This window comes from Rhinatrema bivittatum, unplaced genomic scaffold, assembly GCF_901001135.1.
Source record: "Rhinatrema bivittatum unplaced genomic scaffold, aRhiBiv1.1, whole genome shotgun sequence".
Classification (NCBI taxonomy): domain Eukaryota; kingdom Metazoa; phylum Chordata; class Amphibia; order Gymnophiona; family Rhinatrematidae; genus Rhinatrema; species Rhinatrema bivittatum.
This window is the reverse complement of record NW_021820499.1, coordinates 106,932-120,434: the sequence shown is the minus strand read 5'-3', so window position 1 is coordinate 120,434 and position 13,503 is coordinate 106,932. Positions and strand designations below refer to the sequence as shown.

General features: G+C 44.1%; 1 protein-coding gene across 1 annotated transcript in view; it reads right to left on the bottom strand.

The window, feature by feature from the left end:
* ANGEL1 (angel homolog 1) overlaps positions 1 to 13,503 on the bottom strand; it is a 137,980-nt gene that overhangs the window by 73,311 nt on the left and 51,166 nt on the right. The window contains exon 6 of the mRNA XM_029586104.1: positions 9,104 to 9,230. Coding sequence (XP_029441964.1) covers positions 9,104 to 9,230 — 127 coding nt within the window. The remainder of the gene's footprint in view (positions 1 to 9,103; positions 9,231 to 13,503) is intronic.

Here is a 13,503-nt window from a genome sequence, read left to right as displayed (position 1 = left end):
AGAAATGAATGTCTCATTCCACTGCTGAACTAGTAGTTTAGGCAGCTTTGAAGTGTTGATGGTAGTTGATACTTTTAGATGTTCTTAGGGTGTGTGAGTATGGGCAAGTTTCTGGATGGTGGTGGCTGTGCTTGGGCGATTATTTTTTGACTAGGGTTCTTGTAAGGTGATCTGGATCAGAATGTGGTATCAGGAAATAAGAATCACGGATGAAGCTATAACTAGATCTAGTAACTGAAGTCTTTAAGAATGAACAGGTTAAGGGGGAGGTGGTAGCAAGGTCACATATGAATTCAGATAATTTGAGGAAGGAAGCAGGATGATTTTCTGGAGGATGATAGATGATAGATTAGTTTTGGGCCTTCATTGCTCTGAAACTTAATTGTTAGGCAATCAGATTTGCCTATCTGTATGGAAGATACTAGTTCGAGAGCTAGTGTATCTTTGAAAAGGATTGCAATTCCTCCACCTCTTTCCATGCGATGAAGTGTATGGTGTGGTGTGGTGCTTGGGAAGGCATAGCTGAGAGAGGTAGTATCACCCTCTTCAATCCAGGTCTCAATACAGCAAGTTAAGTCGAGGTTAAATTCTTCAAAGAGTTCTAGTATGCGATGGGAGTTGTTTGCTGAACATGTATTGAGGCCGATTTGTAGGGAAGAAGAGACGGTCTATTTAGAACAGGTGAAAGTAATGGATTGAAGTGGGAATGGATGAAGGAGGGTATCACCACCCCCAGCTCACATGTTTAGGTAGAGTAGATTTGCTGAAGCACATGATGATAGTAGACTTTGATCAGTTACTTCTTTCTTTCTTTGACATTTGAGAGTTAAGGATTACCTTTGGTATAAATGAAGAACTGGATAAATAGTTACTATATTTGATGTAAATTTTATGAACAGTTCTCTACAAGATTGTTGCCTGTATCTCAGAAATATGTCTTGCTGATGAAATAGCAACAAAAAAAATCTATCTTTAATGAAAGATCCTTATATTTTGCATTTTTTTTAAAGGATCAAATGGAGGTTTCACTAGCATCTTTAATACTAAGTTTAAGTTCCTTTAAGGAAAAAAAATTGCTTTAAATGGTAGATGTAATCTCTCTACCCCATGCAGAAAACAGATGATATCTGGATGGGATACTTCTCTATTCCCTTCTATAACATGAAATTGCTGCTATTTGGACTTTTAATGAACTGAGTGCTAAACCTGTTTGTAAAAAAATTTAAATATTTAAAATTTTTGCCCGCCAGGGTGAGATTAATAGATCTTTGCAATGTGTCTTAAATAAACACCACACGTGTATATATGCTTGAGAAGTTGAATTCTTTCCTGCTTTCACAGAGGGAGAGTAGCCTTTTCTGCTTAATCTTGACCTTTCAAAAGCCATGCCATAAGATAGAATAGAGACAGGTCCTCCATCAAAATCGATGGACTTTAGCAATTTCGCCAGTCACCAATAGATACAACTGAGGGGTTCACCATGATTTCACTATCTTCTGAAACATCTCTTGGCTAAGTTCCCACTGACTGGATCCAGAAGATTTCTAATGACAAAATCAACTTGAAGGTTTTCTTGACCTGCAATACGTATTGCAGAACTCTGTTGAAGATTTTTTTCTGCCCAAGGAAATAGGTGGTTTGCCTCTTCAGATATTCCTAGATATTCCTTTATGTACTTCCACCCCCCAATTTGTTCATATATGCTATTGCAGTTGCATTGTCGTAAAGAAATAGAAATGAAACATAGAAATGACAGCAGAAGAAGACCAAACGGCCCATCCAGTCTGCCCAGCAAGCTTTCACAGTTGTTTTTCTCATACTTATCTGTAACTCTGACCGCTGAGGTCAGGGCTCTTATTGGTAACTTTTCGGTTCTAATTTCCTTCCACCCCTGCTATTGATGTAGAGAGCAGTGCTGGAGCTGCATAAAAGTGAAGTATCAAGCCTAATTGGTTAGGGGTAGTAACCACCGCAATAAGCAAGCTACACCCACGCTTATTTGTTTACCCAGACTATGTAATTCAGTCCTTGTTGGTTGTTGTCTGAATGTACATCCTCTTATCTTCATTCCCCCTGCCGTTGAAGCAGTGAGCTGTGCTATATATGTATTCAAAGTGAAGTATCAAGCTTAATTGGTTTGGTGTAGTAACTGCCACAACAAGCAAGTTACTCCCACGCTTATTTGTGAATGCAAATCCTTTGTCCCACATTTCCTCTTGCCGTTGAAGCACAGAGCAATGTTGGAGTCGCATTAACCGTGTGTACGTTTATTGAATAAGGTTATTAATCACCAGGTAGTAGCCGTCATTCCCGCAAGCCACGCCCATGCCTCTTCTCTTCATTCACATCCTCAAGACTTTATGGATCCACAGTGTTTATCCCACGCCCCTTTGAAATCCTTCACAGTTTTAATCTCACCGCTTTTCCCTTTAATAGTGGAAGAAAAGTATGAGAGAAAAAGTGTGTGGGGCTTGCTGGGCCGTTTGGTCTTCTTCTGCCGTCATTTCTATAAAATGATATATTGCTAACTTTATTTCTCTGGTTTCCATTCTGTAGACTGACCATCTGGATTCTTTCTGAGACCATACTCCTTGTATTATTTATTTTTGACAATGTGCTCCCCATCCTGTTAAACTCACATTTGTGGTTATTGATGTCCATGATGGCAGCTGTAAATTTACATCTTTTTCTGTGTTTCTGACCACCAAGCAAGACCTCTTTAGTGAATTTGGGAGAGGGAGAAGACACTCGTAATTTTGTGTTTGTGGCGGCCAACGAGATAGAAGGGAACTTTGTAGAGGTCTCATGTCAGCCCAGGCCATGGGCCTAGATATATTCTTGCTGTCATTGTTCCTAACATTTGAAGATTATCCCAAGTCTTTGGTACTCTTTATGATGAGAATTTTCTTATTTGTTCGATAATCTTGATCATGCACTTCGATATTAGAGATATGCAGCATTCCATGTTATTGAATTGTGTACTCAAATATTCTAGAGACTGAGTTAGGTGAAGATCGCTTTTTGTAAAACTGATTATCCACCCTAAACTTATAAATAGAAACTCGCCCTGACATAGTGATATCATGATTGACCATAGAGTTTCCAAATGAAAATATGAGATTATATAAACACTTGTTCAATCCTTTGAGGTCTAGAACTGGTCTGGATAAACCATCTTTTTTTGGAATCACAGAATAGATTGTATTTGTCCCTATTGTGGAATACATTGCTTTCAGCAGTAGAAGTTTGTTTGGAGTAATTTGTGCTGCTATTTCTCTTTTTTTTTTTTTGGAACAAACATGGTTAACTGTTAACTTTTAGAAAAAGACTTAAAACCTGGCTCTTTCACCAAGCCTTCGCCGACCCACCAGACAATCACTAGTTGTCCTTCACGCTTACCCGTTATGGTGATTATACTCACGAATGGACTCTGACTCTCCCAGGTTAAAGCACCATTAAGCTTTAACCCTATGTACGCCCTATGGTATCACTTCATATTTATTTCCTGCCTTATCTTCTTTCCAGCTTGTTGCAAGCTTCCAAGTTCTCTTCCCTGTTGATTGTAACTTTGACTCATTCCTACCTACTGTTTATCTTTCGTTTACTTGAATAGTTACCCCAGTTTTACTCTTGTTAATTGTAAACCGATCCGATATGGTTAATTACTATGAAGGTCGGTATATAAAACTGTTAAATAAATAAATAAATAAATAAATAAATAAAAGTATTTGGTACTAATGTAATAGCTCTAGTGAGTAACCATTCTAAATGATATCCATTGATATGTTCTTATCATGAGAGGTCTAGAACGGCTAGATGTGAATCGGTTATTTACTCTTTCAGATAATAGAAAGACTAGGGGGCACTCCATGAAGTTAGCATGGGGCACATTGAAAACTAATCGGAGAAAGTTCTTTTTTACTCAACGCACAATTAAACTCTGGAATTTGTTGCCAGAGAATGTGGTTCGTGCAGTTAGTATAGCTGTGTTTAAAAAAGGATTGGATAGGTTCTTGGAGAAGTCCATTACCTACTATTAAGTTCACTTAGAGAATAGCCACTGCCATTAGCAATGGTAACATGGAATAGACTTAGTTTTTGGGTACTTGCCAGGTACTTGTAGCATGGATTGGCCACTGTTGGAAACAGGATGCTGGGCTTGATGGACCCTTGGTCTGACCCAGTATGGCATTTTCTTATGTTCTTTTCTTATGTGGTTATGTGGGGCCACTCCTGGTAAAATAGCTGAAGACATCCTCCTGTTGACTGTACCCTCAAAAGAGTATTGGCTGGAATGAGCTGTTCTGGATAACCTAGTTATTTTTGGCCTTTCTCTTCTTGCTCCTTAAAAGGACTACATCTTTCTCCTGAATCTTTGTGGTTAGGATGAGAATTGTTTTCCAGGCCAGTATGTTCTTAAATTGCCTCTGTAGACCGATAAAATGATCAAGCTTTGTCTTCTGGTATTTTCTGTGGTCTTAGTTCCCCTAAAGTTCTGACCAATTTTCAAATTCCTCTCCAAATAACAATGTTCATTTAAGTGGAAGCTTGCATAGACATGCTTTGGACCATGAGTCGGCCACCCACTGTCTTTACCCATAAAAGTCTTCTTGCACCTGATGAAGACAAAGATCTTGATGAAATTCCTATGAGATCATAGAATCCATCTGAAAGATATGCTGCTGCTGATTCCAGCAATGCCACCTCATCCCCTTCTAGTAACTGTTGCGCCCAGCACAAAAGAGCTATCGAACCATAACCTGCACAAATTGCAATTTGAACTGCAAGAGCGGAGGATGAAAAACATGTTTTAATATTATCTCAGTCTTCCTATCCTGATAAGTCCTTTAATGCTGCTCCTCCTGGTTGGCTCTCTGGTTACAGCTGAGACCACAGCATCAACTCGTGGAATTTGAAATCAACATTCGAGGACATCATTTGGCAGCAAATCAAGCTTGCAGAAGGGCTTTACACATCTATGGCCAGTTTCTGGGGACTCCCATTCCGCTAATACCATGCTTTATATTTCAGAGTGAAGGGGAAAAGCTGTTGAGTTGTGAACTCCTTAAATAGTTGGATCCCGGTCAGGGGTCTCCATTTTATTTTTGGAGCGTCTCAGAGATGAATTTACCTATGAAATTAATGCAGAAATCTAATCTTTATGAAAGTCAGATTACTGGTTCTCTTCTCCTTCTTCTAGTGATCCATAACTACTCCCCTCATATGTATCCTCTTTGTCCATACATGGTGGCTTGTTGAATTGTGAAAGAACTGTACCACCAGGTTCTGGAGTAATTGAAAGTTTTTTGGGGGAGCTGGCATGAAGTAGTTGGAGATTTTTGTGCTTTTAAATCTGCAGATTCTAATCCTTTCCCAGGTTTCTGTAACAGAGAGAATGCTTGGTGAAGAAATCTGGAAAACTCCAGTATAACTTCACGGATTCTAGGGACGTTTATATTACTTCCTATTTCCATAGTATGCTCATTATCTGGCATTAAAAACAGAGCATCAACATTTTTCAGTGTTTGCTGCTGTGCGGTGCTGTGAATGGCTTGAGCTATTTTCAAAATGGCTGCTATTCCAGATACAACGGCTGTCTCTGATGCCTCCATTTCCTCTGGGCATGGCTGTAAATTCATTATTTGTGTTTGTGCCTCTGGGGTGTTTATTTTGTCTGCTTTGATTTTAAGGCATCTCTGTACCAGTTTCGGCATGGAGGCAAACTGATCATTGTGTGCCACTTGCAGCTGCAGATCATCTGCACCTGCATGTGATACAGCGGTGGCTTCACTCCGGCATTAGGCTTTCTTAAATTTATAGTTAAAGACTTTTAAAATGGCTCCTTTCTTAGAGAAAACCAGGCAGCATACGACTAATATATTGTGATTCCTTCCTTCTAAAACATTTTTTGTATGCTTAGAGAGAAAACAAAGGGAAGGAAGGTTTAAAGGAGTGCAAGCAATTTCTCACAGGATCCTCTACCTTAAATAATAGCTCAAAGCTCGTTTTAGACTCTACCAACACCCTTTGTTGGACTACAAGCAATGAATTAAGGGTTCGCTACTTTGAAATACTTCAGATGCCTGGCCCATAGACAGCCAAGAAAGTGCAGTATTTACTGCGAGTTTAATTTGTTTGTATTACTCTTTAAAGAATAGGGTAAACGTAAATTGAAAATCTGCTGCACTATCAGTACTCTTCCATCTGCTGGAGGCAGAGAATACTGGCTTTCACTATCACTGCACCACACATAAGTAGTAACCTTATCACAGAAAAAGTCATGTGCTCTGCCTCCATCTGCTGGAAGGGGAACAAACCCCAAATGTTCAGAACGGGTGTTGCAGGATGAGAAGGAAGCAGTCTTTCTTTTAGCAGATACAGCTCTCCATTGCCCTGCTTATGGATCCCAGTGTGCCCTCTAGGCCTGGCACTTAGAACACATAGGAAGTGTGTGATAATCTGCTATTAATGCATAGCCCTGCCCTAATCTAGTCTGAAACATGTGCAATAAACTGCCGAGCTAAAGACAGGAGCAAGGAGTGAGGCAGGGGTGCAGCCTGAGACCCACCCTTTTCAATATTTCCCCTCAGTGCTGAAGAGATCCTCAGCTGCAGGTCTAAAGGTAAATGCCTGCTATATGCAGATGGTCTGGTCACTGTATCCCCTACCCCAGAAGGTCTACAAGTGAACAAAAATCTGCAAATCATGGGCCTTACAATTACATCTGGAAAAGACAAATTGTGATTTTCCAGAACCCCCACCCCAGTGGAACTACTATTAAAATTATGTTAGCATCATGCAAGCAATCCTCTTATATTGGTCTCGCATTAACCCAAAACAGACTGGGACAGAACCCCACCAGAAATTCTACATCTCCAGTTCCACGCCATGTCTACAGAAACCCCTCTAATAACGGGAGCAGGGCAGAATCAGGAGGCTTCCCCTTAACTACTCACCATGCAACAAAGAATATTCAAATGTTGGTGTCATCTCAACAGCCTCTACCAGGCTTTTTATGAAACACAAAATCCAGGAAAAAAGCACACTCAGCGCTAACACCTTCAACTCAAACAGTTACAAACACAGAACACGAAAATGTCCTATTGTGAGGAGCAAACTGGAAAACAGAACAAGCTGGACTGCTACACATCCTGACACACAGGTCGATACTGTAACGTGCGGTTGAGGATTTCCCGTCTGTAACGAGCTGGGAGCGCACAATTCGGACGCGTAAGGCGATTCAGCGATACAGTCTCCAGTTTCACGCGTCCTTAGCGCTTCTTAAAACAGACGCATAACCCTTTCCGCACGCAGCATGTATATGATATGTAAATGAAGGAATTAGCTATTCCCCTCCGATACTGTGACGCGCGCTCAGATTATCTCCTTTGTAACCCGCTATTTTGCCGCGTCCTTAACCTGTTAGTTTACCGCCACCCTCTACTTGGTGTTAGTGTGGTGTTAGAAAATTAAAACGGGAATAAAGTGTAAAAAATGGGGGCGATTTCGGCGCTCAAGGCCCTGTCCGGTCTCCGGTGCAGCCCCAGTCCTGTCCCCTCCTCCCGAAGCAAAAAAAAAAAAAAAACCGAAAAAGTAGCAAGGCTCGGGCCTGCTACGGTAGTCCCTTCTCCCTTCTCCCTTCTCCTCCCGATTTCGGCGCTCAAGGCGGCCGGGTGGGCGTGCATTCATCCAGGCAGAGGGAGCCGGCGGCGAAAGCGGCCTCCGGCTCCCTCTGCCTGGATGAATGCACGGCCCCCGCCAGCAGTGAATGAATGCCCGTGCGATTTCGGCGCTCATGCCTTGAGTGCCGAAATCGCACGGGCATTGTTTCTGTTTATCCCAGTCTAATCGGTTGCCCATTCAGGAGCCAAAGTTATTTTCATTATGACTAGGGTTCAGTGGTCTTTTTCTGATTTTAAAAAAAAAAAAAAAGGCTGGAGATCAACTTATTTGTTAGAAAGAGGTTTTCCTATAAAGGAATTTGATGCATGAATGAATGCCCGTGCGATTTCGGTGCTCAAGGCATGAGCGCCGAAATCGCACAGGCATTCATTCACTGCCGGCGGGGGCCGTGCATTCATCCAGGCAGAGGGAGCCGGAGGCCGCTTTCGCCGCCGGCTCCCTCTGCCTGGATGAATGCACGCCCACCCGGCCGCCTTGAGCGCCGAAATCAGGAGGAGCAGAGAAGGGAGAAGGGACTACCGTAGCAGGCCCGAGCCTTGCTACTTTTTCGGTTTTTTTTGTTTTTTTTGCTTCGGGAGGAGGAGACAGGACTGGGGCTGCACCGGAGACCGGACGGGGCCAGGGCAGGTGAGCGGGGGCTGGGGGAAAGTTTGCCGAGCATCGGGGAACATAACTGTCCACTTCCTGGTATCTGTCATTTCAAATGTCATTTGAAATGACAGATACCAGCGCGGCCGTGAAGCGTTAGGCCCGCGCACCCAGGATACTGTATAGCGCTCTATACAGTAAAATGGGTTGCGCGGGCCTAACGCTTGCCTAAGGCTTCGCAGCTGCAGCATGCATTTGCATGCAATTAGAAGAGAGTATAGAGCGGTAGGTGAAGAGAACTGTGCGTGCGGGGAACGAGGGTGCGCCTGACACTGCCGCACTCTTTCTACCGCAGCCTTAGAGTATCGACCTGTCAGAAACTACCCACTAGCAGAATCCCTCACCTCAGGCAGCAAAAGCAAACAGACCAAATACAGACACAAAACCTTAACTGGAAACCCCAAAAGACAGCAATGCAACACCGGAGAAATAGAAACAGAAATGCAAAGAGATCAGAGCTGCACATTTCCCAAAGCAGAGAGAGAAAATCCAAGACTTCCCTCCCCTTTGTATAATCCTGGGGGAAAGAGGAAAAACAGCAGCTATAGTACCAGAATGTGTGGTATCCTTCTAGCAGGCCAGAAATGAAAGCTGAGACATGGCCCGAATACTGCACTTGCCAGAGACTGTAACTTACTTATTTTCTCTGTTGTTCCTTTCTTTTCTTAGCCTTTAATTTTAATCATTATGTATATTACTTTGGCAACATAAGGAAAATTGTCACGCCATGAAAATGAGCTAAATGTGAATCCTGTCTCTTGCTAGCGCTGACCTGAGTTTTTAGACTCGCTCTGCATGACGTACTGACAGCTGTCTGTAACCCTCAGGAAGCTGGGCCAGAGCGGGACGGGCAGCTTGCTCTGGAATGGCTGGTGAGAGCAGTCTTCCTGGCCAGACACCTGCACACAGAGGGGAGGAAATACAAGAGAGAGAAATGAGAACAGACGTGCATGGCTCTAATACAAGTGGCATGGCCATGCTCCCTCGTGCAACAAACCAGCACAGCCATACATGCGCAAAGGGAAACGGCACAGACAGATGATCACGCACGCATAGAGAAACAGCAGAGCTGCACATTCAGGTACACACAGAAGAGAGCAGCACAGCTGAGCACTCTCACCCATGCACAGAGGGAATCGGCACAGCCGCCCTCACACACATAGGCAGAGCAAAGCAGCACAGTTGCCCTAATACACACACACATACTGAGCAACGTGAAAGCTCCCCCCCCCACACACACACACACACACAACGGAACGGCACAGCCTCTCTTACACACACACATACTGAGCAACGTGAAAGCTCCCCCCCCCCCCCACACACACACACACAACGGAACGGCACAGCCTCTCTTACACACACACATACTGAGCAACGTGAAAGCTCCCCCCCCCCACACACACACACACACAACGGAACGGCACAGCCTCTCTTACACACACACATACTGAGCAAAGTGGACAGCTCCCCCCCCCCCCAAACACACACACAACGGAATGGCACAGCCTCTCTTACACACACATACTGAGCAAAGTGGACAGCTCCCCCCACACACACACACACAACGGAATGGCACAGCCTCTCTTACACACACATACTGAGCAAAGTGGACAGCTCCCCCCCCCCCACACACACACAACGGAACGGCACAGCCTCTCTTACACACACACATACTGAGCAACGTGAAAGCTCCACCCCTCCCCCCCACACACACACACACAACGGAACGGCACAGCCTCTCTTACACACACACATACTGAGCAACGTGAAAGCTCCACCCCTCCCCCCCACAAACACACACAACGGAACGGCACAGCCTCTCTTACACACACACATACTGAGCAATGTGAAAGCTCCACACCCCCCCCCCCCCCACACACACACACACAACGGAACGGCTCAGCCTCTCTTACACACACACATACTGAGCAACGTGAAAGCTCCACCCCCCCCCCACACACACACAACGGAACGGCACAGCCTCTCTTACACACACACATACTGAGCAACGTGAAAGCTCCACCCCTCCCCCCCACACACACACACAACGGAACGGCACAGCCTCTCTTACACACACACATACTGAGCAACGTGAAAGCTCCACCCCTCCCCCCCCCACACACACACACACACACAACGGAACGGCACAGCCTCTCTTACACACACACATACTGAGCAACGTGAAAGCTCCCCCCCTCCCCCCCACACACACACACACAACGGAACGGCACAGCCTCTCTTACACACACACATACTGAGCAAAGTGGACAGCTCCCCTCCCACACACACACGAACGGAACGGCACAGTCACAAACACAGCACAGAAAGAAGCAGCACAGCCTCTCTCATACACACACACAGAACAATGTGGTACAGCTCGACCCCCCCCACACACACACACAGACAATGAAGCAGACAGCCATCACATATATACGGTGAAGCGGGACAGCCGCTTCCCCCCCCCTCACACACACACAGTAAAGCTACACAGTCACTACTCCCCCCAAACACACACACTCAGAATGAAGCAGCACAGCCGCACTCTCACACATATAGTGCAATGGCACAACTACGCTCTCGCACACACATGCACTGTCACATTCTCACAGCATCACTGCATTCACACACAGCAAACAGCACAACCACATGCACTCCCACACCAAAACATAACCTTGCTCACAGACATAGCAAAGCAACACAACCGCATCTGCATGCGTGCACACACAGAGCAGAGCAGTATATAACTATGCATACACACACACACACACATACAAAATGACACAGATAAAGATTGCAAGGTCCATCTAGCCTGCCCATTCCTGATGCCATACCGCAAAGACTGCCCGATCTCAGGCTTTACTCTCATATCCAAGGATCCCCTTTGCTTATCCCAGGCTTTCTTCAAATCTGTTACTGTTTTTGCCTTCACCACCTCCTTTGGAGGCCGTTCCATGCATCCACCACCCTTTCTGTGAAGAAATATTTCCTTATGTTATTCCTGAATCTACCCTATTTGAGCCTCATTTCATTACCTCTTTTTCTACCACTATTTTCCACTGAGGCTGAGGGGGGAGATAATAGAGGTGTTTAAGATCATGAGAGGTCTTGAACGAGTAGATGTGAATCGGCTATTTACTCTTTCGGATAATAGAAGGACTAGGGGGCACTCCATGAAGTTAGCAAGTAGCACATTTAAGACTAATCGGAGAAAATTATTTTTCACTCAACGCACAATTAAACTCTGGAATTTGTTGCCAGAGGATGTGGTTAGTGCAGTTAGTGTAGCTGGGTTCAAAAAAGGTTTGGATAAGTTCTTGGAGGAGAAGTCCATTAATGGCTATTAATCAAGTTTACTTAGGGAATAGCCACTGCTATTAATTGCATCAGTAGCATGGGACCTTCTAGGTGTTTGGGTAATTGCCAGGTTCTTGTGGCCTGGTTTGGCCTCTGTTGGAAACAGGATGCTGGGCTTGATGGACCCTTGGTCTGACCCAGCATGGCAAGTTCTTATGTTCTTATTTGTTATACCTTTGAGATATTTGATGAAGCAATCTTCAGTTTGCCTGCGGAGTTTGTAGGCCCATATGTATTTTATGTCTGCAAGCTCATTTTCAAAGGGAAACTTCCCCTGAAATATCTTGCCTGGTGTGCACCATGGCTACAGGAGCAAACTCTCTGCAGCCAAGTAAGCACAAGGTGTTAAAAATAAACTCGCATGTACTTTGCTAGGATGGCCCTAGCTCTACCCCTTTTCCCAGCAGTGAAAAGCACACTAGCTATGGACAGCATGCATACTTTTCGCTTTTGATGTGGGATGCAAATTTTGGAAAGTGTGTTTCCACAGGTAAACATTCATTTACCATCAGATAAACCTACTAAAAATTGTCTTCTGAATGAGCGCTATCATATCTGTCCTCTTTTCTAGGGTGCAAATATTTAGGATTGTAAGTCTCATCTGTCCAAATATTAAATATCAAGCAGCATATAGAAGATGGATCCAAGAAAGGGATGACAACAGGCACTGTGCTCATAGCCATATCAGTGGCACAGGACAGGTAGCCACCAAAATATGCTTGCCAAAGTCAACAATATGACACCTGAGTACCACTTAGTGCAGCATACTGGATCTCTTATGGAGAACAGATGTGCAAAAAAGGGAGCAGCTGGAGTCAACAACAAAAGAGCTTACCACAAGGCAGTGTGCTAAGAATCCTCTTTAACACATATAATCAATGTCCGGCCCAAACAGAGCAATACAAGGAGCTTCATGTTCCATGACCCAAGATAAACAGCACAGATTTGCTACTATCGAGAACAGAATGATAAGCACTGAGCAACCTCTGAGCTTACAACGATAACAGCCAGCTTCATGCCAACTTGACCAAGACATGGGTCTTTCATCTAAGCAACTGAGAAGCCAGACATCCCCTCCAAGATGAAATCCAACAGGTTCATCACTCCAATGTGGTCTTCTTGGGAGTGTTAAATCTTCCTCCAAAGCACATGTAGAAAACACAGAAGGGAAAGTCAGGGTCTGCAGCAATATCCTTTCAAAGTTATTCACCTCAAAGTAAGGAGGAAACCCTGCTACTCTATGAACCACTGCTACTGCCCTGTGCTACTCCACAGCAGCGTGTGCATATCCAGTGCAGGTACAATCCACTTGAGTGGATCTCAAGCCTGTCCTGGAATACCACCTAACCGTCTGTGATTTGTATGTTATACAAGAATGTCAGTATATAAAAGTTAAAAATAAATAAATATATCCACAATGAATATGTACGATGTAGATTTGCATATGATAGAGGCAATTTACTGTTTGGGGTGGTTCTGGTTTATTTTGTTTTGTGTTGTACCAGTTTTTTTTTAAATCTTGCACACTGTTTTGGGTCAGGACAGCAGTATAAGAAAATTAGGTCTTACCCTCGATAATTTTCGTTCCTGTAGAACCAAAGGATCAGTCCAGACTCCTGGGTTTTGCCTCCGCACCAGCAGATGGAAACAGAGCAAGATTTGACAGGCTCTGCCATAAATACCAGGCTGCCACCCACAGCCTGTCAGTATTACGTAATGTCAAAGCAGAATAATTCCCACTGCAAACTAACTATATACATGAAGATCAACCGGGGAACCATCAGTTCACTTCCCCCAACAAAAAACCTGACTGCCAAC